Below are 24,781 nucleotides of genomic sequence, written 5' to 3' on the forward strand. Positions count from 1 at the left end.
TTTGCTTCTGATCATCTGTGGCTGTCAATGGGATAGCCTTAACCTTTCACCTTCTTGTTAAAGCCAAAATGGTTTGGAACAAATAGTATTCTACAATTAAAAAAAAAAAAAATTGCCTCTAGCCTGGATAGGAGGGGAGTGATAATGGATACATGTATATGTATGGCTGAGTCCCTTTGCTATATGCCTGAAACTATCACAACATTTTTAATCAGCTATACTCCAGTATGAAATAAACAGTTAAAAATAAAGCTGCTTCAAGTAGACCCAGCCTTTGGTAGAGGAAGAGAGGAGGGGTGTAAGTAAGAGTGTGTACGTGTGTACGTGTGTGTGTGTGAGAGAGAGAGAGAGAGATTACTTTAAAGAACCTAGTGAATCAGAAGCCTATAGAGTGAATTTTAAAATCCCTCTCCATCCATAGGATCAGGCTGAATGAGCTTCACATTCATGAACCATTAGAGATGGAAGGTGTTTCAGAGATTACCTAGTTCACGCTCTTCAACTTACACCTAAGGAAACTGAGAAGAGACATGAAGTACCTCGTTCGAGGTTATCATAATCATAAAGATTTGAATGATTCCCTTGGAGACTTGTTTCTTTTTGCTTCTTAACACCGCATTTGGAGATATTTACAGACCAAAGGCTAACAGAAAACAGGATACTATATGGTGATGGTCTCTTCACGTCTAAATCGTTGCTTACTGGTGTTCTGTGTGTCACATGTCTTAGCAGACAGAAGTTCTCGAACACGTGTGACAACTACACACAGATGAAGTCAGCACGATCATTCTCCAGAGTCATCAGATTGTACTGTTTCAAAATCCAAAGTGTTCGTATGTCCTTTCCAAGAGGACAGCTGTTCCTGCTAGTTAAACTAGGGCTCCTGTCCACTGTGGATGGCTTATGTCTCAGAAGGAATTCTCCCATGGTAGAGGTCAGCCATCCATGTGTTTGCATCATTACCGGACAGTGGGTGCCCAAACCACTGTTTGCTGGGAGGGACATGTATTTTCATCATGTCCTCAGTGACTTAGCACATACTCTGGCACCAAGTCTACACTCAACAAATGTTTGTCAAGTGAATGATGCATGGGTGAATGTGAGGACCTGGAAATCTTTAATTGGAAGATAATTGCTTTACAATGTTGTATCGGTTTCTGACATATGACAACACGAATTAGCCATGAGTATACATATGTATGCTCCCTCTTAAGCCTCCCTCCCACACCACTACGTTGTTGCAGACATCCAGCTGGGCTCCCTGCTAGCTATCATTACACACGGTGGTGTATACATGCCAATCCCAACTTCCCAGTTTGTCCCACCCTCTCCTTCCTCTGCTGTGCCCACAAGTCCGTTCTCTACATCTTCATCTCTATTCCTGCCCTGCAAATAGGTTCATCAATTTAAAAGAAAAAAAATGGACCAAGTTCATTAACAGATCCTTCACAATAAAATACATACAGATGGCAAGTTAGCATATGAAAAAAAAAAAAAGACCTGGAAATCTTTCTCATCGGTAGAACACTGTGATGAGAAGCTCATCCTTAACGCCTATGGGATAACAGAGCAGAGACACAGCAGGGCGTCCTGGGCTGTGGTGCAGATCTGAACCGTCTATATATAGACTGATAGTAGTAAAACATTCCAGTGCCTTTTCAGGGTTTGCTGTTGTTTAGTCACTCAGTCGTGTCTGACTCTGCAACCCTGTGGACTGCAGAATGCCAGGTTTCCCTGTCCTTCACCATCTAGATTGCCCTATTCCAATTTTTCAACCAGAAAACAGTCGGTGGGGTCGCTAAAGTATCCCACGCTAATCATCTTTAGGGTGAAGCCTAGTCATATGAGGCACTAAACAGCACCCTAGAAATTTCTTTTAATTATATTTGGATGAGGGGCTCTTTGGTATATTTTGAAAGTTAAACCTGTGTTTCCCCAAGTACCATAATTTCAGTATGATACCCCTGTGAGAGCTCAAGTCACAGGCAAAGTTTTGGAGATTAGTCCATACGTTCTTTCTAATTCAATATTTATTGCCTATTGGACTATGTGCCCAAGAGATAAACATGAAAAAGGTGCAGTCTGTTGCCCTCAAGGAAACTGCAGTCTTGGGAGGAGGGGTAAGAAAGAACACACACGTAGGCATGCAATTATAATAAAGCCAAGATAAAAGAACTCACTCTCAAATCAACCCCCGTTCTGTATCTCACTCGTTGTGTGACACTGAATGAGTTGCTTAACTTTGCAAAACTGGGATCATAGGAATACCATCATGAAAAGTTCTTGGGTGGATTAAATGAGATTATATGTGTTCAAAAATATCGGCTATAATAACAGTGGTTCTTAAACTGCTGTTATAAATACCTGAGTGGAAATACGTGGGCAGAGGAAGACACCTCATGGAACAGGGTTGGGATGGACGTTGATGAAGACTATCTTCCCGAAGAACACTAGAGATAGGTATGAGACAGTGGGCAGGGTATGTCCAAGTTGGTTCGATTTGGCATACGAAATGTTGACCCTCCTTTAAGTCTCTGGTGGAGTGAGTCCAGAGGCTTGGAGACATGTCAAAACCACAACTACTAGTATTTAAGGCAAAGCTTACACTTCCAACCAGCTGGACTGGAGACCATGAAAAAAGGCAGAGGGTGAAGCAGAGCAGGAGATGAAGAAGAATTGTAAAGGGCTTTATTTTACTTTGAAGACTTGCAGGTCATTGAAGAATTTTAATGAGAGGAGTGACATAGTGGAATTTTGGGAGGGTTACTCTGACGATTGTAAAGACTAGAATGGCTCAGAGGAGACTGGACCAGAGGCACGGAGCCTGTCAGAAGGCTGTCTGAGTGATGCAGGTGAGAAACGAGAACTTATACTAGGGCAGTAGCCATAGGAGCCACTAAAAACAAGAGACTCGAGCGGGTTTTAAAAAGAAAGGAGCAGAACTCAGCAATTAATGAAATGTGAGGAGCAATGGCAGGGAGTGGTTCAGAGAGACACTCAGGTTTCTGGCTCAAGAGACTGGATGGATGGAAGAGTGGGAAAGATGATGCACTCAGTTTGGGATGTGTTGAGTTTGTAGTTATTTATGGGACTTTCAGGAGAAATGTTCGAAGGCGTTTGGGTGGAAAGGTCTGGCATGCAGAAAAAATGTCAGGTATTAAACTCATGGACAGGATCCAAGGAATTATTTCATGTGTTGAAAATACTTGATTTAAAGCCATCTACTGCATCCACTTTTCTTGTTGTTAAAGATGAGAACATAAAAGATGGAATATATGGATCTTCTAAAAGACCAGATTTCAGTTTTATGAAAATATGTGACCCCCTCTGATGAATAGAATAACTTCTGAGGTCTCTACAATTCTAACTTGTGTTCCAAAACATTGCTGTGGATCTGGAATCACCTTCTGATGGCAGTGAAACACCCGTGGCCTTGAAAGTTTCTTTGTAGATGAAGATAATGAGTGTATGTGTGTGTGCTAAGTAGCTTCAGTCATGCCTGACTCTGTGTGACCATATGGACTGCAGCCCAACAGGCTCTGCTGTCTGTGGGATTCTCCAGGCGAGAATACTGGAATGGGTTGCCATGCCCTCTTCCAGGGGATCTTCCTGACCCACGGATCAAACCCACATATGTTAATGTTTCCTGCATCAGCAGGTGAGTTCTTTCCCACTGGCGCCATCTGGGAAGCCTGGATGTAGAGAATATATATGTTTAAATAAGAGCCCATTATCCATAAAGGCTTGTAGCCCCAAACATGCAGCGACAATGCTTATGAAACAGAGGAACCAAATAAAGACACTATCTACATTTACCTACTCTGATCCCAATTGGCTGCGAACAGCAGAAGAATCTTCCTGCCGTAGTGATCACGGTTTTCCAACACTCCAGGGAACCCATCAATGAGAGCCCTCTTAATGCCAGGATCATCGGCCTTGAAGTTTTTGAACATGTCCAGGTTTAGCTGGCGGTACTGGAAGTACTGGGCCAGGAGTCTGAAGGCATCTGCTTGGTGAAACTTCCTGGCTCGGAGAAACCTCAGGATGAAGGCATCATCTGTGCGTAAGAATCCGATGTCAGGCCTGGTGATGATCATGTCTCTGACTTGCTGGATATCCTGGTGTAAAACGTCTGGGTTTTCATTCAGTTCCAGGCGTGCTTTCTCTATAGTCTCTGGGCTGAGTCCAGCCTGTAAATGGGTCATCTTGGCTGAATCTCCTTTCGAAGTGCTTAATTTCTGATGTTTGGGAAGAAAAGAGACTGGTCCCATTCACGTGATGGTCGGCTGAAATCGTGGCCCATTCAATAGTCTTTTTACCACCAAGCTGCCACTGAAACAGACAAGCAGAGGCTCTTCTTTCTGTTCCTGGAAAATGGTTGGACATTCAGATTCTATGTGGTGGTGGCTAGCCAGAAGAGAAGCCGAACCAAGGCCATTGCTTACTGCAAAACAAATACACACAAGAGAGACAAATAGATGATACAAAGAAGGTCTGGGCAAATGACATGGAACTCAGAAAAGCAGTATATTATGCTGTAGAGCTGATTAGAAGAATAAAGGGTATATATTATTTAAAATAGGGTCTTGGGCATAATTTCATTATTCACACCTTCCGTGTGTAATGGGTTTCCCTGATAGTTCAGTTGGTAAAGAATCTGCCTGCAGTGCAAGAAATCCCGGTTCGATCCCTGGGTCAGGAAGATCTGCTGGAGAAGGAATAGGCTACCCACACCAAGTATTCTTGGGCTTCCCTTATGGCTCAGCTGGTAAAGAACCCTCCTGCAATGTGGGAGATCTGGGTTTGATGCCTGCGTTGGGAGAAGGGAAAGGGTACCACTCCAGCATTCTGGCCTGGAGAATTCCATGGACTGTATAGTCCATGGGTTGCAAAGAGTCAGACACAACTGAGTGACGTTTGCTTTCACTTTTCACTGTGTAATATGCAAGTCTTTGCAATACGTTTAGGAAGTTTTTAATGATACCGACTAATTAACAGTCTACAGTCAGACTAGGAATAGCTTGCTTTTTTAATGAGTTACCCAGGAAAAGAGAAGAATCCTCCTCTGTTGCAGCCTGTTTTATGGGGCCGTTCACAGGCATTCAATCAGAGACATTAGGGCCTCCATTAGCTTCTTTTCTCAGTTTCTTTCACAGAAATACCCCCTTTTTTAAAGGCAGCCATTTGCAGCTTAACAGTGAAAAGGGGCTTTTAAAGTCACCCTATTGTAACCTCATGGTACCTAATTACTCAAACTGAACTAAATGAACTGGAGCAGGGAGAGAAGGACAGGCTTATGGCTGGAAGCTTGACCTTCGATAATCAAATTCAACAGCAGTGAGAGAGAGGCTCATGTGAAGACATTTCCCAGCAGTCTCACTCTTCTGCTGAGGACAAAAGGTCTTGGAACTCTTAGTTGTCTTCTTTCCTGGCCCAATATCCATATGGACTTCAAGGTCACTTTTTGGTATAACTTTTCTGTTATCCTAAGATATTATATTACTTATGATAATGATTAAGTTCTTTGTTTCATTTTTCCCTTGGTGAAATGTCTTTATTTTTAATTTGTTTTTTATTGAAGTATAGTTGAGTTGCAATGCTGTGTTAATTACTGTTATACAGCAAAGTGACTCAGTTATTCTTTGTCATATTCTTTTCCATTCTGGTTTATCACAGGATATTGAATATAGTTTCCTGTGCTATACAGTAGGACCTTGTTTTTTTATTTTTCCCATTCTATATATGACAGTTTGCATCCGCTAATCCCAAACTCCCAGTCCAGCCCTCTCCCACCCTCCTCTCCCTTGGCAACCACCAGTCTGCTCTCTATGTCTGACTCTATTTCTATTTCACAGATAGGTTCATTTCTGTCATATTTTAGATTTCACACCTAAGTGACATCATATGGTATTTATCTTTCCCTTTCTGACCTGCAATCACAATCCTAGGCATATAACCAGACACAACTGTAATTCAAAAAGATCCATGTTCACAGCAGCACTTTTAACAGTAGCCACGACATGGAAACAATCTAAATGCCCATCGACAAATGAATGGGAAAAAGATGTGGTACATACACAAGACTGAATACTACTCGGTCATAAAAAAGAACCGTAAGCTTCCAGATGTTCAAGCTGGATTTCAAAAAGTCAGAAGAACCAGAGATCAAACTGCCAACATCTGCTGGATCATGGAAAAAGCAAGAGAGTTCCAGAAAAACATCTACTTTTGCTTTATTGACTACACCAAAGCCTATGACTATGTGTATCAAAACAAACTTGGAAAATTCTTAAAGAGAAGGGATACCAGACCACCTGACCTGCCTGTTAAGAAATCTGTATGCAGGTCAAGAAGCAACAGTTAGAACTGGACATGGAACAGCAAATTGGTTCCAAATCGGGAAAGGAGTACGTCAAGGCTGTATATTGTCACCCTGCTTATTTAACTTATATGCAGAGTACATTTGTGAAATGCTAGGTTGGATGAAGCACAAGCTGGAATCAAGATTGCTGGGAGAAATATCAATAACTTCAGATACACAGATGACACCACCCTTATGGCAGAAAGTGAAGGGGAACTAAAGAGCCTCTTGATGAAGGTGAAAGAGGAGAATGAAAAAGTTGGCTTAAAACTCAACATTCAGAAAACTAAGATCATGGCATCCAGTCCCATCACTTCATGGCAAATAGATGGGGAAACAATGGAAACGGTGAAAGACCTTATTTTGGGGGGCTTCAAAATCACTGCAGATGGTGACTGCAGCCATGAAATTAAAAGACGCTTGCTCCTTGGAAGAAAAGCTATGACCAACTTAGACAGTATATTAAAAAGCAGAGACATTACTTTGGCAACAAAAGTCTGTCTAGTCAAAGCTATGGTTTTTCCAGTAGTCATATATGGATGTGAGAGTGGACTATAAAGAAAGCTGAGCGCCAAAGAATTTATGCTTTTGAAACATGGTGTTGGAGAAGACTCTTGAGAGTCCCTTGGACAGCAAGAAGTTCCAACCAGTCAATCCTAAAGGAAATCAGTCCTGAATATTCATTGGAAGGACTGATGTTGAAGCTGAAACTCCAATACTTTGTCCACCTGATGGAAAGAACTGACTCATTTGAAAACACCCTGATGCTGGGAATGACTGAAGGTGGGAGGAGAAGGGGATGACAGAGGATGAGATGGTTGGATGGCATCACCGACACAACGGATATGAGTTTGAGCAAGCTCTGGGAGTTGGTGATGGACAGGGAAGCCTGGCGTGCTGCAGTCCATGGGGTCACAAAGAGTCAGAAACAACTGAACAACTGAACTGAACTGATAAGAAAGAATGAAATTAATGCTGTTGGTAGCAACATGGATGCAACTAGAGATTAGCATACTTAATGATTGTTTGAAGCCCTTCAGGTTTTTCTACCTAAATGGTATACAGACAAATGCTCATATTATTTGCATCTTTCTCATTTTAAATATGTTTAAGCTCTCTCAGACATCAGTTTGGTCTAACCTAGAAGTACCAAAAATCAGAAGACATATTAGTTTTAAAAAAACTTGGAGGTGTGTATTTTTTTCCCCTAGCTTTCCTAGATCAAACAGTATTTGCAACAAGAGGCAGAACATTTACTTACAACATAATTGTTAACACTTTATCATACAAAATAATTTTAAAGATAAAATGATTCTTTCAACTTTATTTAGGACTAGCTGTAATTTCTATAGGGAGATAATCACTTCACACATTTCTGCTTTATATTGCCTTTGTGATAGATGAAAATGGGTTCAGATAATTAGTATTCATTTTCAAGAATGAATGTAGAATAGTAAAAGTTTTATTTATAAAATGTTGGCTTTGCAAAGTAATTTGTAAAATGTAGCATTTGGCTCTGAAAGTGAGAAAATAAGTATAAAAGTCCTTATTCTCACTGATTCCGAAACTGAAGATAGTAAAGGAATATAGTTCTCTATGAACTAGTCCCAGGGTTGGAAGAATGTTTAAAATCCATCTAGCTCAATGTCCATCTGATGTTAAAATTCCCTCTTTAACAACCTCACCACACTCTTTCAAAAAGTTCCCTTGTTTGATGTCTCCCTCTTCAAATTCTTCCCTGGACTTCCCTGGTGGCTCAGATGGTAAAGTGTCTGCCTACAATGTGGGAGACCCAGGTTCAGTCCCTGGGTCAGGAAGATCTCCTGGAGAAGGAAATGGCAACCCACTCCAATATTCTTGCCTGGAAAATCCATGGATGAGGAGCCTGGTAGACTACAGTCCGTGAGGTCACAAAGAGTTGGGCACAACTGAGCAACTTCACTTCTTCAAATTCACCTCAATACCCACTGTGTGCTTCCCTGGTGGCTCAGACAGTACTGAATCCACCTGCAATGCGGGAGACCTGGGTTTGATCCCTGGTTTGGGAAGATCCCCTGGAGGAGGAAATGGCAACCCACTCCAGTATTCTTTCCTGGAAAATCCCATGGACAGAGATCCTAGCAGGCTACAATCCATGGAGTTGCACAGAGCTGGACATGACTGAGCGACTAAGCACACAGCATACCCACCGCAATCTACCTTGACTCTCACCCACCAGTGGCTGAGATGATCATATAGTTTATTATCCAAGTTTAGACACCAGGAGGCGCTAATAACAATGATACTGGGACAACACGCAGAACTGGGGACAGTGCCGAGCACACCCAGATGATCCCTCTACTAGTGCGTGACCTTTCTGTCGCTACTGCCAGTGGACAAATTCCAGCACCATTTATGTATGCGTGACCCCATTAGTATTTGATGTTGATGACTTCCTAAAACTATTTTCTCACTGTTTTCTGTAATTCCATGTACCCTATTTTTCTCCCAGCCTCTGTCCATTCCTGCTCCATCTTTTATGTGCTCACCATTTCTATGTATTATTTTCCAGGGTCCAACCATGATTTAACCACCTACATGTGGGTGACTTCAGTCCATAGCTCTCTCCTGATGCTCAGGTGTACTTATATATCCAGATGCTTACTGAACACCCCCACTTAGATGTCCCCTAGGCCCCACACACTCAATATGTTCAAAACTGAATTCATCAGCGTTCCTCATCCTGAATCTGCTCTTCGACCTCCCCCTCTTACTGACTGACATCATCTGTGTCATTTCTCATGCTGGAAGCCTGGGCGTCAGCTATTATTCCATCCCCTCCCTTACTGCCCACATTCAGGCAGTCACTTCCATAATATTTCTCAGATCTTCCCAGTTCTTTCCATCCATTTTCATGGTCTCTGTTTAGACCACATCACCACTCATCTGTTTAGTCCTGCAATATCCCCTTGATGGTATCCTTGCTGCCTACCTTGACTTTCCCGTGTCCATTCTTTGTATTAATATTTAAATCTTCTCATGTGACTCCTTTTTTAAAATTGATTTTTACTGAAGTATAGCTGCTTTACAAAGTTGTGTTACTTTTCTACTGTATAGCAAAGTCAATCAGCTCTATGTATTCATATATCCCCCTTTTTTTGGATTTCCTTCTCATTTAGGTCACTCCAGAGCACTGAGAAGGCAATGGCACCCCGCTCCAGTACTCTTGCCTGGAAAATCCCATGGACGGAGGAGCCTGGTGGGCTGCAGTCCATGGGGTCGCTAGGAGTCAGACACGACTGAGTGACTTCACTTTAATTTTTCACTTTCATGCATTGGAGAAGGCAATGGCAACCCACTCCAGTGTTCTTGCCTGGAGAATCCCAGGGACGGGGGAGCCTGGTGGGCTGCAGTCCATGGGGTCGCACAGAGTTGGACACGACTGAAGCGACTAGCAGCAGCAGCAGCAGCAGAGCACTGAGTAGGGTTCCCTGAGCTATACAGTAGGTTCTCATGAGTTATCTATTTTATACATAGTATCGATAGTGTACATATGTCAATCTCAAGCTCCCAATTCATCCCAGCCCCCCATGTCACTCCTTGATCAACATCAATCAATAGCTTCCAGTTGTTCTAGGATGAAATATAAAACCCTGTGACGTGGACCTGGTTTCTGAGACTCTGGTCCCCATCTGTGTCCCCAGATCCACCATCCATCCATGCTGCCACACCAAGACACTTGTTGTCTCTTCTCTCACCCCTGGGCCTTGGAAAAAGATGCTCCCTCTGTCTAGAACAACCACTGGCTAACTCCTCTTACCCTTAAGGAGTCACCACCCAGGAACTCCCTCTCATCTTCAGAGGTCAGGTGTAGTCCCCTCACCCTTACCAAAATGACATTTTATCACCAGTTTCCCCTCTCCCTCCTTACTCTGAACTCCTCACTCAGAATCTCCTTGATTACCTGATCTTACTCATTTGTGTTTCCCCAGCACAGTCTCTGACACACAGAGGATTTGTGCCATGCTCAGAGACTCTTCATTGTGTTCACTGCCTATCCTCAGTGTCTGGGACAGTGCCTGCACTAAGTAGGTGCCGTATGTGTACATCCATATAGGACAAATGCATAAAGTAGTCACAGTGTTGGTTCACTGAGTGAATAAGTGGTTTCCCCTTCTGTTTCAGTACCTCTAGGAATGTTTTCCTTAAAGGTGTTGTAGCTGCCTTCATTTCCCTCCTTATATACAAAGTAATTTGTTCCTAGAAGAAGTTAGCCTAGGCACATTGTACTTCAGATCTTTGCCTCTTTGAAGCATTCTGGGTGAGGTTCAGGGTTCCAATCTTGGCACAATGTGCTCAGAGTACAAGGCATAGCAAAGGCTGGTCCCTGACAGAATATTGAAAGCTGCTGGGAGCAACTTCCTTACCTTACAGTTCAGGGAACTCAACAACGTTTCCAGGATAAATTACAAGGGGTTCAGGGGGAGAGCTGAAGCTGCATTTTTCACGGCCCACATCCATAGTTATGCCTCTGATCTATAATCTCTGAAATAAATTTGCTTCACTCTATATCTTTATTCTATGCTCAGCATACAATGAGAGTTGCTGGAGAGAGTGCCCAAGCCAGGGTCACCAGTTTTCATGCTTAGGATGAAACAGACATTTTCCATTAAAGTCAAACCCTTCATTTCAGAAATCTGAATAGACTTCTACTTAAATAATAGCTCCATCAATAATATTTAAGGCACTAAAAATACTGTGCTATACGAGAATGTTCTTCAGATATAGCATTTTTAATTGTGATATTTTTTGTTCACACGAAGGATTTGGTTCTCATTCAATGTTTCTGAATTGGTCAAACAGGTATAAAGAACACACTGGACTTGATATCACCTGAAGAAGTCACAGTGGTTTCTGTCCTGGTGGTATAATAAGAATTGCTTTAATTTGGTATTTATTATCACTGTCTTTGTTATGTCCCAGGCACTTGCATACTCTAATTTTTTTACATGGTATATGATTTAATTCTTGTGCTGTCTGCTAAGTCGCTCTGTCATGTCCAACTCTTTGCCACCCCATGGACTGTAGCCCATCAGGGTCCTCTATCTATGCAGTTCTCCAGGCAAGAATACTGGGGTGGGTTGTGTTTCCTCCTCCAGGGGATCCTCCCAACACGAGGATCCATGGAACCCGCGTCTCCTATGTCTCCTGCATTAGCAGGCACGTTCTTTACCGCTAATGCCACCTGGGAATTTACTAGCTCAATTCTATGAGATGAGTATACTATTGTCCCCATTTTTCAGATGAGGAAACAGGCACAGAAGATGGTAAATGACCTTCCTAGAGTTACACAGTTACCAAGAAGCAAAACTGGGTTTAAGCTTATATTTCTAAAATCCCATGTTCCTTACTATGGTGCTCTTCTATCCTTACATATAGCAGAAAGGTTCTAATATTTGCTACTTAAGACCTATGTCACCTTCAGCTAGTTACCGTCCCTCTCAGAACCTTGCTCTCCTTTCCTGAAATTCCTTCCAGCCTTACTTCCCTGGTGGCTCAGACAGTAAAGCATCTGTCTACAATGCGGGAGACCTGGGTTCGATCCCTGGGTCGGGAAGATCTGCTGGAGAAGGAAATGGCAATCCACTCCAGTGCTATTGCCTGGAAAATCCCATGGACAGAGGAGCCTGATAGGTTACAGTCCATGGGGTCACAAAGAGTCGGACATGACTGAGCGACTTCACTTTCACTTCACTTACTCTTCTATAAGCTTAAATGTGCCTAAGGGATTAATAGACAGTTTTAGGTAGCCTAGCAACTGACTTTACAAATGTGCGGTTACCATCTTGTCCTCATATTTCATTTGCAGATGGACTATTTAAAATCTAGCTATCTGTGACTTTTCAAGCCATCATTGATTTTTGCTTTCTTTATGTATGCTCCTAGGGCTTGACACTGGGAATGACAAGTCAGCAGCCTTGACACTCTGTTTGAAGGACTGATACGTTGGCATGCCTAGTAGACTCCCAAGCATGGCCCGGGTATTGAAATGTGCTTGATAACCCCAAAGGGACACTTTTGGTGGGTTCCTGTGAGCCTCAGAAACTCCTCTTCCACTTCTGGTTGGGTTCTAAATGATTCTTTTGTTTAGAGATTGTTCCAGATACATGAAAATTAGCTCAGTACAGTCTCTGAGGAGCCCATGGTAGGAGTTTACTTCCATTTCTAATCCATGCTTTTTCTAACAAGCTAGAAATTTAGATAGTGGTATTTTTGTATGAGGAGGAGAAAAGAAGAGTCTCCATGTGATGATATTTTAAATCATGGCATCCATAGATTCCAGATTTATACTGCATCTCAAATTTCCATTAGAAAAAAAAATATATCTGTATATTTCCTCATACAGAATTCAGTTTAAGAAAGTGTATTTGCCCATAAACACACTTGTAAACACATACCCTAGTCTTTATGCACCAAGGAATCTAGGTGGAAAATCATTTCAGAAAGTATAATAATTCAAATAAAATCTATTTCAGTTACTTTATAATCTATTATTCTCACTTAGTTCATCATCTTTAGAAACGTACATTAAATATAGTAGAAACAATCAGAATAATAATAACCATGTCTTATCTAAAAATATGTACATATGCATAAGTATTATTTCAAAGCATTTTACATCACTGATCTCTTTTCATCATTACACGATCCCGCAATAGGTGGAATAAAGATAATTCCCTGGGAGAGTCTGAGAACCATGTGAAATGATGTAGGTAAAAGTGCTTTGAAAATGAAAAGCTCTGGTTTACATTTACCGTAATATTCTTGTTGATACCACACTTTTAGCGTGTCCAAGAAAATAAAAAGATACTGAGCCTAGAACACCTAACACCAGGCATTAAGTCAGACAATGAGCTAGTGTTAAAACTGAGGGAAAAAACAAACATTTGTTGGCTATTTGTTACCTACCTTGGACTTTGATATTATGTGGTCTAATCTCCACACCAACCTTTAAACCTAGATTATTACTCATCAGATAAAAGGGTAAATCTGAGATTTAGATAGAGTAAGTACAGATGGAAGAACAAAGACTCACCCAAGTCTTCCTGACTTGAAGATCATGTTCTGCTCACTGTCCAACCCTGACTCAGAAAAGGTGCTTTTTCTATACCAGCAGGAAATGGCAACCCACTCCAGTGTTCTTGCCTGGAGAATCCCAGGGACGGGGGAGCCTGGTGGGCTGCCGTCTACGGGGTCGCACAGAGTCGGACACGACTGAAGCGACTTAGCAGTAGTAGTATAGGTGCTAATGCTCTCAGGTTCATTCGCACAATAGGCACAGACCTACACCCCATTAATCCTCAGGAAGAACGATTAAGGGATGTGGCCAAATTGGGAAGAATTTGGGAATTTGACCACAATTGGCCAAATTCGAGAAGAAACGGTGTGCTGTTGTCATGACCAGAAAGATGAAATCTATAAATTCTAAATATTATTTGAAATGTGAGAACAATAATAATGAACAATACATTAAATATCTATTGCTTCTGTATGTTCTAGGTAATACAAAGAACAATTTTAAGTACACATAGCTTTAAATTAATACAAATGTAAAGTTAGAAACTATACCTATATTTGTTTCGTGAGTTTCTCTTCTAAGAAAAAGATGAAGAATGAACCTCAGTAATAAAACTTTCCACTTGAAAGTCTAATTAACTACCTCAGCCATCAATAAATGTGAAAGATATGTTTCAGAATTTTTAATATGTATTGAATTAGGTGAACACTTATGGCTCTTCACCTTTCTAAATTCTCACTTCTACTTTTTTTATGGAATATGCATTTCCCCCTACGAATGCTAAAAGGAATTTTTACACTGAATGACATAAAAACAGATCTGGCTGATAGATCAAAACCAAAATCAAAAGTCACAGTGAGCAAAAATCTTTTTTCAAGTACAGTTCTATTTGAAATCTTTCTTGAAAGATAATATGCTTCCTTACTGCCAGTGGAGCCTATATTTAAATCTCAGAGGTTGGTTGATTACAACATTCGATGGTGCTGACCAAAGGGCTCTTATTTCCAAATGATGAATTTCAGACTGACCGTTAGGTTTCCCTAGTGGCTCAGATGGTAAAGAATCTGCCTGCAATGCAGGAGACCTCGGTTCTATCCCTGAGTTGGGAAGATCCCCTGGAGAAGGGAATGGCAACCCACTCCAGTATTCTTGCTTGGAGAATTCCATGGACAGAAGAGCCTGGCAGACTACAGTTCACATAGTCACAAAGAGATGGACATGACTGAGAGACTAACACACACATTAGTGCTTGTAGGACTTGTCTGCATAAGTAATGGCAAAGGAACACACGCCCTGTGAGTAATAAATTGGACACCAGGCCATTGACTCTCTATCAAACATTCACCAACTTGCAGAAAAGAGCTATCTGTACTGGGGGCAGGCAAGTCATCTGGAAGGATAAAGGGGAAACCTTTAATCATCTGAAAGTATAGTATGGCTAGAATTTAGCCCCTGGCTTATGGTCAACTTTCTATCACCTTTATACCCCGGGGCTTACCCTTGCCATATAAATAATCCTTATATAGACTCTCTTGGCTCCCTTTAAAATAGCAACAAAGCACACAGTCATATGTCCCATTTGGTCTTGCTCTTAAGAAAGAATAAAAGTCAATGGGAATGAGTTCTATCAGAGTAGGGATGCTGAGAAGTGAAAGTGAAAGTTGCTCAGTCGGGTTTGACTCTGTGTCCTGAACTTTTACCCAAAATAGATGCTGGAGCAGAAGTAGAATAGACTGGGACTCAGATGAAGTGAACATGCTTCACAAAAGATGGTGTCCTGTTCTAGGACAATCTATAAAATTGTTATCCTTTTAGTTTGCCTTGGAGCAAGTAATACAAGGAGTTAAAGGGAAAGACAGCATGTAAAGAAGGAATGAGGTTTCTCAGCCTCTTTATTGTGTTAGATAGAAAAGTTTTTCACTGAAGTAGTGGCTGTTTGTGGTGTGTGGGCGTGCTCAGTCATGTCCAGCTGTTTGCAACCCCATGGACTATAGCTCACCAGGTGCCTCTATGCATGGGATTTCCCAGGCAAGAATACTGGAGTGAGTTGCCATTTCCTTCTCCAGGGGATCTTCCCGACCCAGGGACTGAACTCATCTCATGCTTTGCAGGTGGATTCTTTACTGCTGAGCTGCCTGGAGAGCCCACACATAAGAAAAAATGCCTTTTAATTACAGAGCCTGGGATTGGCATCCCCAACTGCCGCAAATCCCCTCTCATTTCCTCCAGAGCTACAAACAGTGAGCACTGTATACACTGTGTACTTGACACATACACAGATATGGGACTTTATATAAGATGCTTGCGCAATAACACAGACTGAATTGACATGGTATAATTTTAGGGAGGGGCTTCCCTGGTGGCTCAGTTGGTAAAGAATCCACCTGCAATGCAGGAGACCTGGGTTTGATCCCTGGGTTGGGAAGATCCCCTGGAGGAGGGCATGGCAACCCACTCCAGTGTTCTTGCCTGGAGAATCCCCATGGACAGAGGAGCCTGGCAGGCTGTGTTCCATGGGATTGCAAAGAGTCGGACACGACTGAGCGACTAAGCACAGCACACAGCACAATCTTAGGGAGAAGAGATGGAGAAAGTGGTCTGTACAGTATCTACAAAGTGGGGATTTCGCTAAAAGAGTCCAGACGACAAAAGGGGATCATCTCAAACACATATGGGGAAATTCCTACTGGTTCAGAAGTCAGGAAGAAGAAAAGCTCAGAGAAAGCTAGCCTCCCACACAGACATTTTCACATGATAATGGGTCTATAAAGGGGAAGAGACAACATACTAAAGGGCTGTGGAAGTCCACAGATGGAGTGAAAAATAATAAACTCATTAGCTGAACAAATGAAAGCTGTTTTATGGAGAGGAGAGTGACCAGTTGATTCCCATATCCATGAAGTTTCAAGCCAGAGAAGATAAACTTCCATTAGCTAAGAAAAACTTGGATTGAAAATTAAGCAGTTTTCTCTAGAGAAATGTAATACTTGGGGCTGACGTTACAGGCTACAGTTTTAGAGTCATTCATACTGTGAATCTTCTGAAACTTATTCCTGTAAAACCTGGATAAAATGAATAATAATGAAAAGAATCCAAAATTGGGAGGAAAATGTAATGGGGGAGAAGATCCCTGTTGGCTTGAGGAGTATTTCTGAGCTGACTGCATGTGGCCAGATTTCATATTTTGTAAACACATTCATCTATGTTACCTCGTCTGGGTCATTGTATAACAGGAAAGCAGAGAATATTCAAGTCAGCATGGATCCATTTACTAAGGATGGCTCTGCTGGAGAAACATGTAAAATCATTAGCAGACTTCTCAAGGCTACAAAGGTGTCCCTTTGTAAAGCCTGCAGAAATGAGCAGACACCACCCATTCTGAAGAGTTCTAGATCCCCCCTTTTGGGAACTGAAGCCCCTTCCAGCTTTATATTCCATGACTCTAATAGGATACACCTCTCTGTGAACATGTCTGCAAAATGTATGGTGCCACTTTGCTGGAAAATATGTTTTCTGTTCACCTTTAAATCCATCATATAAATGAGAAAGTTCTGTTATTGAAAATATGAAAAAAAAAGCAAAGTAGCACTTACTAGAAAAGAAGGGAGAAGCGAGGATAGTGGTACTGCATAAAAATTAATAAACTCGGTATAATATTTAGTCAAAGAAAGGCATCACTTCTGAGACAGATGCCTGTAAATCTCACTGAAGCAGCATTGTTTTGCAATTTCCCCAGCCTCAGGAAATTGTATTAGGTACAGGAAGAAGTAGCATTGAAGACGGTCGATTCCTGGCCTGAGTTTCTGGTTCAAAGCAGCTAGCACTGGCAATATGTACACTTTTTAAAATTGCCTGAGTGGAACCATTCTTTGCAGAAAGATAAGGGAAGGGAAGGAGTTTTAAGAATCTAGTTGCCTGGGGCCTTGAGGGGTCCAGTTTACTGTGGATATTACCAATCTAAGGACAATAATGGGTGATGAGATTTTCTTCGTCCCTAAAATCCATTTCACCAGATATTTTTGCTAGTTTTCTTCATTTGAGTTCAAAAGTGAGTCCATTTTAGACGCAGATAGAATTAACTCACAGCAGTAGACAGCTTTTGACAAAATACTACTATTCCTCATTCAAGAAGAGTATTTGGTATGAATTTTTCCTCAAAACTTCTTCCAGCAGATAGATACTTGTTTCTGAGGATTTTTTGTTTGTTTGTTTGTTTTACAGTGCCTCTGATGATGAGCAAGCTGATTTAGACAAGACTTGCTTCTTTTTCTTTTTAAAGAGACAATAAACGTATAGGGGCAATTTTTAATCAACATTTACTGTGCTCTGCTTTAAACTTGGTTGTTACATGTGACTGACATTATTCCCATATGCAAATATGATCCATCTCATTTGTAATAAATATGTTGATATTATGAAAAACAATTTGCTTTAAAAACCCAACACTTTACTGTTCAGTAATAACTAATTAAATGAGTACCCACCAAAAGATTTTTTATTTATGACAGGATCAGGCACTTATTTTCTGAGATTTGTTGGCTCTTATAAAACAGATAAACCTGGTTAAATCAAAAAGGTGCTAGGTAGGACTTGGGTTTGGACCTTCAAGATATCCGAAGACCCCAACTTCCTTTCAGCTGAGAGAGAAAATCTTAGCACTCTAAAAGCAGAACCTGGTGGAACACAGTTACATAAAATGCCTTTTCAATTTTTTTTTCAGTCTATTTATTACCCTTTACTATTATAGGAAAATTGTGTTATCACCTGATTACTGAGAAAGCACACAAAAATCTCGCCTTTCAAATCTGACTCGGTCCTTGACTAGGATGAACAAAGCCAGACCATCTGCTCTGAATATCATTACCACTTTGGCCATTTGGGCAAAGGATCTATCTTCTCTGCTTCAAAAAGAGGTTTAAGATCAGAAATTGAAATTAAATAAGTAGACAGGAAGAGACATTTAGACAAATAACACTTTCCAACAAAAGCCCTATTTGTAAGGTTATCATCATCATCATCATCGTTTTAATTTTCATTCTAGCCACAGAGTTAACCTTTGGGGTTTCCATTTTACAAGACATTTTAGTAAAAAAAAAAAAAAAAAACTTAATTCTGGAGTTTCTGCCATAAACGCTTAGGAAGAAAACCGGCATGTGGGTGAATGTGAGTCATCAGTCACCCCCACCCTGCGTCCTGGTGGTTCTCCATTGGAAAACCAGAAACTCGGATTGAGTGTATACATCTATTTCACCAGAATAATACTATACCCCAGGCCATGTTAATTTCCTGAACTAAACAGTCCCTAATCTGCTGAAAGGCAGCTGGCTAACTGCTGGTGTCTGGCAAGTACCCCATCTGTCCCCCTGCCTGAGGGCTCTCTCTCCTGTCTTCACTTTCCCTTTCTCTCAAGCAGGCGTCTCTCTTTGTTTTCAGGGCTGTAGTCTACCTGAACTTTGCTTTCCATGCCTGAAAACTTGGGCTCTTTTCCTCTATCCTGCGGACCTCCGGCTTTGTCTAAGTGACAAGACACAGTTGTGTTGACGGTAGTTACGGCGCTGGTGATGGTGGAGATCATGACGGTGATGGTGGAGATGGGGGTGCTGATGGTGTAAGGAGCGCAGGCTGAGCGGACGCCGAGAGGAAGATGGACCACGGAGGCGGTGAGAGTGGGGTGCGAGAGGGATGGTGTGCGGAGGGATTGCAGGTGGGAGCTGTCCACGCACAGAAGTGCTGAAACGCCGCAGCCATGGCATCGCAGCAGCGGGGAAAGGCGGGGAAGCGCTGCAAATACAGAAGGGAGAAAAAAGGCAACAAATACCTTCACACGGCCGCCCAGCCTTGCTTTGGTAATGTGTTTCTGCAGGTGTCCTCGGTGCTGAGCTGAGTGGGTGAGATCCCCTATTCTGGCAGGTTCGGGCTCAGATTTCTCTAGAAAGCTGTGAATGAGAGCCCCGGCTCCAAGGGGCTGTGATTTTTGGTAGGAGGCGTGTGCGCCCGAGACTCTGTCCTTCTATACAGAGCTTGGCTTTCCCCTGGGTCCTAAATGCCTCCGCACCCTTGCTCTCCCCCGAGGTTCCGTCAAGACAATACGGAGAATTATTGCAATTTTATAACATGTGGGACAAAAAGTACTTACCATTAATCACCCCCACCCACTTCCATACACAAAACCTTAAAAACAGAACATTTTAAACAAATTAATGCAAACGCTGAAAGAGACTCTGTGTGTGTGTGTATAAATGTAACATGAAAAAGTTCCACAAACCTATGGGGAAAAGGATGGATTATTTCATTAACAAATTGTGGTAAGAAATGAACGATTTGGAAAAGATTCAAATTAAAGTCCCATCGTACCAAATTAATTCCACCTAGATTAAAGAGCTGAGTAAGAAAGCAAAATTTTTTTTAAAAGCTGGAAGGACATAAGAAATATATTTACTGATTTCAGGATAAAGAAAGCGTTCTAAGCACCAGAGGAACAGAAGGAATCATAAAGAAAAAAGGGCAATAAGTTTGAGCGCATAAGAATACTTTTGAATGTAAAAATATCATAACAAAGTAAATATAAATGACCATTTGGAAAAAATTGCAACAAATGTATGTTTCATCATAAAATAACTCACATATCAAAGAAATACACTATCAGTCTAAGATTAAAAAGGAGGACAAACATATGACAAGGAATTCACTAAAGAAAGGTAAATGCATTATAAACCTATTTTTTTCCATCAACCTCTCTTATAAACACAGATATGTAATTTAAAATAGTGTAATTTTGACTGAGGGTTTAAGTCTACTCAATATCTCATATTGTTGAGATAATGATGAGGAAGTGCCACCTTTCTATAAATCTATTTCCAAACATACCTTGTGTCATAAAATATATATACACTTAGGCCCAATGTTTCTACTTTATGCACCTTATCCTGGGGATATAATCAGATATGCAGATAAGGATTTAGTTTATGATCATAGAAACTGTCAAAAATAATGAAAGCATCACATTTTTGTATATAGCCTATTATGTTCGAAGCTATTAAAAAGGTATTTTTGAACACTACTATAGACAAAGAAACATGCTTGCAAAATGGTAAGTTAAAAAGAAGCAATACCAAGTACAGTAACCCCATTAAACAGTTTTCATATTTACTAAAAAAAAGAAAAGAAACATTAAATATTTTAATGCAATATTTTAATCATATATTTCACAGAGATTTTAAATAGAATTCTTCCAACTCTGGGCATAGCATTTATTTACTTCTCTGTTTAATATCTCTCCTTCCAATAGAATATAAGCACCATGTGGTAGAAAATTTGTCTGTCTTGTTCACCAAAGCTTCCCAACCATCTAGAAGCATGCCGGAATGTCACAGAAGTTCAATAAATATTTGAGGAATAGAAAAATGAATGAATGGCATAGCCTCTACATACAGATATGCTTTTAAAGTTTATAGAGCTATGAATTTTGTATAGAAAGTTATCCAGAAAGGTATAGTAGAGCAAAATGATCTGAGGTTGTTGCTGAGTTTTGATCACATATTAGTTCAATCAAAGGGACATCTTCAAAGGTATAGTTAATCATGGACATGACATGCAAACTAGCACCAAATGGAAACTTTTTAGGAGAAAAAAGTTTTCTCTAATTAATTTGCAGTCAAATACTGCTCACTTCTTCTTGATCGTGATCTCTTTAAAAGCTTTTTCCTTTCTTCTGCAATGCTAATGTTAACTATCCTGCTTCTCTTCCTTCTTTCATCTGTTTTATAACCACTAATGGAAATATAAGCCAAGACCTAAGTATTTAGTTAGCCTATGACATAAGACTTTTTCAAAGTTTCAGATGATTTTGTCTACCTTTGCTCAGAAGGTGTTCTCTTTCAGGTTTTTTATTTTTTTCCCACTATCAATTGTGACTTTTGAATGATATTGGTGATAACCTCGCCAAGTTTTATTTGTATCTGTAGAAACAAAATCATATGTGTGAGTTTGTGTGTACTCCCCTTCCTGAGAAATCTTTAGAAGAAAATTCTCCCCACTTATAAGAGGCTGACTCATAAAGCCAGAGTACACCTGCCTGATTGAGTAATAGGGCCCACAGAGATGGGGCAAAGTAACCACAAAATCTTGTAGTCTTTTATTCTGAGTTTTAAAAACAGTTTTAAATTTTCCTTGCACTGATCAGAGTGGAAAAAATGTGTTTTTTTTTTAAACTGTTTATAATTGTTGCTGTTTAGTCATTAAGTCATGTCTGACTCTTTTGTGATCCCATGGACTATAGCCCAGCAGGCTCCTCTGTCCATGAGATTTCCCAGGCAAAAATACTGGAGTGGGTTGCCATTTCCTTCTTCAGAGGATCTTTCCTACCCAGAGGCTGAACCTGCATGTCCAGGTGGTCTCCTGCATTGCAATCAGATTCTTTACCAATGAGCTACCAGGGAAGCCCTTATTTATTATTGCTGCTAAGTCACTTCAGTCGTGTCTGACTCTGTGCGACCCCATGGACTGCTAGAGAAATTCACTTTATTACAAGATTAACTTCTTCCCAAAGTACCAGTGAAAGGGTACCATTTTACTTTATACTTAAGGGTATTACCCTTGTGTTTATGATATGTTTATGATAATACCATTCTACACTTCAAATTTCTTTATAAGAACAACTGCCCCTTCCTGAGTAGATATGTCTTCATTGTGTTGGATCTTTTTGTTTCCAGGATCCAAATTATCTTTGCTCAGAGCTTTCACTTGATAACTGCCAATCAGAGATGTCTGTGATGGGTTTGTTTTCTTTAGTCACACTGATTGAAATTGTCCTGATACACTGCACGTTCTGCTCACCCTCTCTTTCAGCTCCTCAGATTTCTCAGCTGCCTAAATATTTGTTTGTAGGATCCCTCCCTGCCCTCCTGGGTTCAGGTCTAGTTTGCTCATCTGCTCATAAGCATCTTTCATGGTCCTTGACCTCATACCTGACATTGCCAAATCAGTTACTCATTTATGTGCTGCCTTAAAGTGAAGTGAAAGTTGCTCAGTCACGTCTGACTTCTTGCGACCCCATGAACTGTAGACTGCCAGGCTTCTCTGTCCATGGAATTCTCCAGGCCAGAATACTGGAGTGGGTAGCTGTTTCCTTCTCTCGGGTCTCTTCCCAGCCCAGGGATTGAACCCAGGTAGCCTGCATTGCAGGCGGATTCTTTACCATCTGAGCCACCAGCACTGTCTTAAAGGACCCTGTTAATGTTGGATTTGCTGTGGTCTAGGTTTGGTTAAGGGGAAGAGGCTTCCTATTGGTTGGCTAGTGACATTTGAAAGCTGTATCCATGTGGGAGTGCACTGAAGTCTGAGAGTCCAGGCAGGTGGGATAATACTCAGAGAAACATCAGTATGTATAACAGTGATGTTAAGATGATATTACAATGGTAAAATAGCACATTTCTAGACAATTAGATGCTTAAGGACTGGGTAATATATAAAGATTAAGATCAAATTGCAAAAGTAAAAATATTTTCCTTAGCCATGAGAATAATCCATTCTCTTTATGTGCTCTCCTTATGTATGCTTTGTGCTGTACATCTTAATATATTATCATAAGAGATTGTCACTGTTATTTTTACTATCTAATATGCAGGCCAGTTTTGAAGTTTCTGAGTTTGTTTTAGTCAGAATAGGCTAGGTAATGCAAATTAACTCCACACTGCCAGTGGCTTCCATGAGAGTGTCTTCTTTGTTGACATGGGTTTGGGGGTCGGGGAAAAGCGGAGCTCTGTTCTGTGTAGTCACCTAAGGGCCAGGTGAGGAATTGGTACAGCCGGGAAGAACAGAAAACACGCTTCTTTTCTGCTCACAGCCCACTGGCCAGAACAAGTCACATGGCCCCACCTGTGTCAAAGGGAGCTGGATAATGTGTGTGAACACAGTGGTATTTGGTGAGCAGTCGATGTTTATGCAAGAGTCTATCCTTGTGGTTCCCAAAAGTATCTCAGTTCCCTTCTTAACACACACAGAATGTACTCAGCCCATCTCCAAAGATTCATTTATTCACTACACCCAGGTCCAAGTTCAGATCTCCAGGTTTTATGGAGTTGTCTGATCCAGAAGTGATCCTCTTGTCTTAAAGATGAATAAAAATGCAAATTATTTGCAACCACTTCTGCCAACATACCCAGCATAAAACAGTAGGAGAGGAACAGGGTAACTACACAAATACTCCCAGTTAGAAAGGGAAGGATGGGAGGATCCTGGCAGTCACTGAGCCCAGTAATTCTGAAATCACACTAAGCAGATGTGGCCAAGACCTCCTCCACTGGGAGTTAGAGGGCTTTTTGATTAGAGCCTTACTCTGATCTCTAGGGAAAGCTCCTTATTCCTTTGTTCTCTGTGACCCCTGGCACCATCTCTGAAAGGTCTCTGTTTTTTCCATTATACATCTCAGCCACAGCCAAAATGGGAATTACAGAATATGCCCTTAGTTGAAATTGAGTTTCCAACTTTAGTTTCAATTTCTATTTTACTTGGGTCATAGCAAACATCCAGTTCTTTAAGGAACAGTATGCACTCAAGAAACCACAAAACCACATAGTTAAACATTTATAAATTCCAGCATTAGTTTCCTCAAAAGTCTAAATGAGTAAGCAAGCTAAAAAGGTGGTAACATGGTATACTAACTGTATCTCTGAATTGATTAGTCCTTCTCTGCCTTGACCACCACCAGATGTGTTCTTCTTCTTGTCATCATTTTGAGGATTCTTGGAGAGAGTCAGGGAACCAAGGTCACAGGTTGCAGCATCACTGCTGTGGCTGACTGGGTGTATCTCCCATCTAGGACCTGAACGGTATCAATATACCTCATATTCCACTAATTCAAGGTGACAGCATTCAGAGTTGCATCATTAAGCTGGAGTGTTTGTAGATCTGTCCTGGGCAAGGTGAACACATACCCATCAGAGGACCCCACTTCCTCTGGAGTGACGTGGAGAAACCAGTTCAGTTCAGTCACTACCGTGTCTGACTCTTTGCGACCCCATGGACTGCAGCATGCCAGGCTTCCCTGTCCTTCACCAATTCCCAAAGCTTACCCAGACTCAGGTCCACTGATTCAGTGATGCCATCCAACCATCTCATCCTCTGTCATCCCCTTCTTCTCCCACCTTCAATCTTTCCCAGCATTGGTATCTTTTCCAATAAGTCAGCTCTTTGCATCAGGTGACCAGAGTATTGGAGTTTCAGCTTCAGCATCAGTCCTTCCAATGAATATTCAGGACTAATTTCCTTTAGGATGGACTGGTTGGATCTTCTTGCTGTCCAAGGGACTCTCAAGAGTCTTCTCCAACACCACAGTTCAACAGCATCAATTCATCGGTGCTCAG

At 41.2% G+C, this 24,781-nt stretch overlaps 1 protein-coding gene across 1 annotated transcript in view; it reads right to left on the reverse strand.

Moving 5' to 3' along the window:
• The window catches only part of CLVS1 (clavesin 1), a 164,121-nt gene extending 144,721 nt beyond the window's left edge, over positions 1 to 19,400 (reverse strand). Inside the window, exons 1-2 of the mRNA XM_005689009.3 lie at positions 19,237 to 19,400; positions 3,817 to 4,444 (exon numbers count right to left, since the gene is read on the reverse strand). Of these exons, the coding sequence (XP_005689066.1) occupies positions 3,817 to 4,271 (455 nt within the window). The 5' untranslated portion in view covers positions 4,272 to 4,444; positions 19,237 to 19,400. The remainder of the gene's footprint in view (positions 1 to 3,816; positions 4,445 to 19,236) is intronic.

Source organism: Capra hircus, chromosome 14 (genome assembly GCF_001704415.2).
Source record: "Capra hircus breed San Clemente chromosome 14, ASM170441v1, whole genome shotgun sequence".
Lineage (NCBI taxonomy): Eukaryota > Metazoa > Chordata > Mammalia > Artiodactyla > Bovidae > Capra > Capra hircus.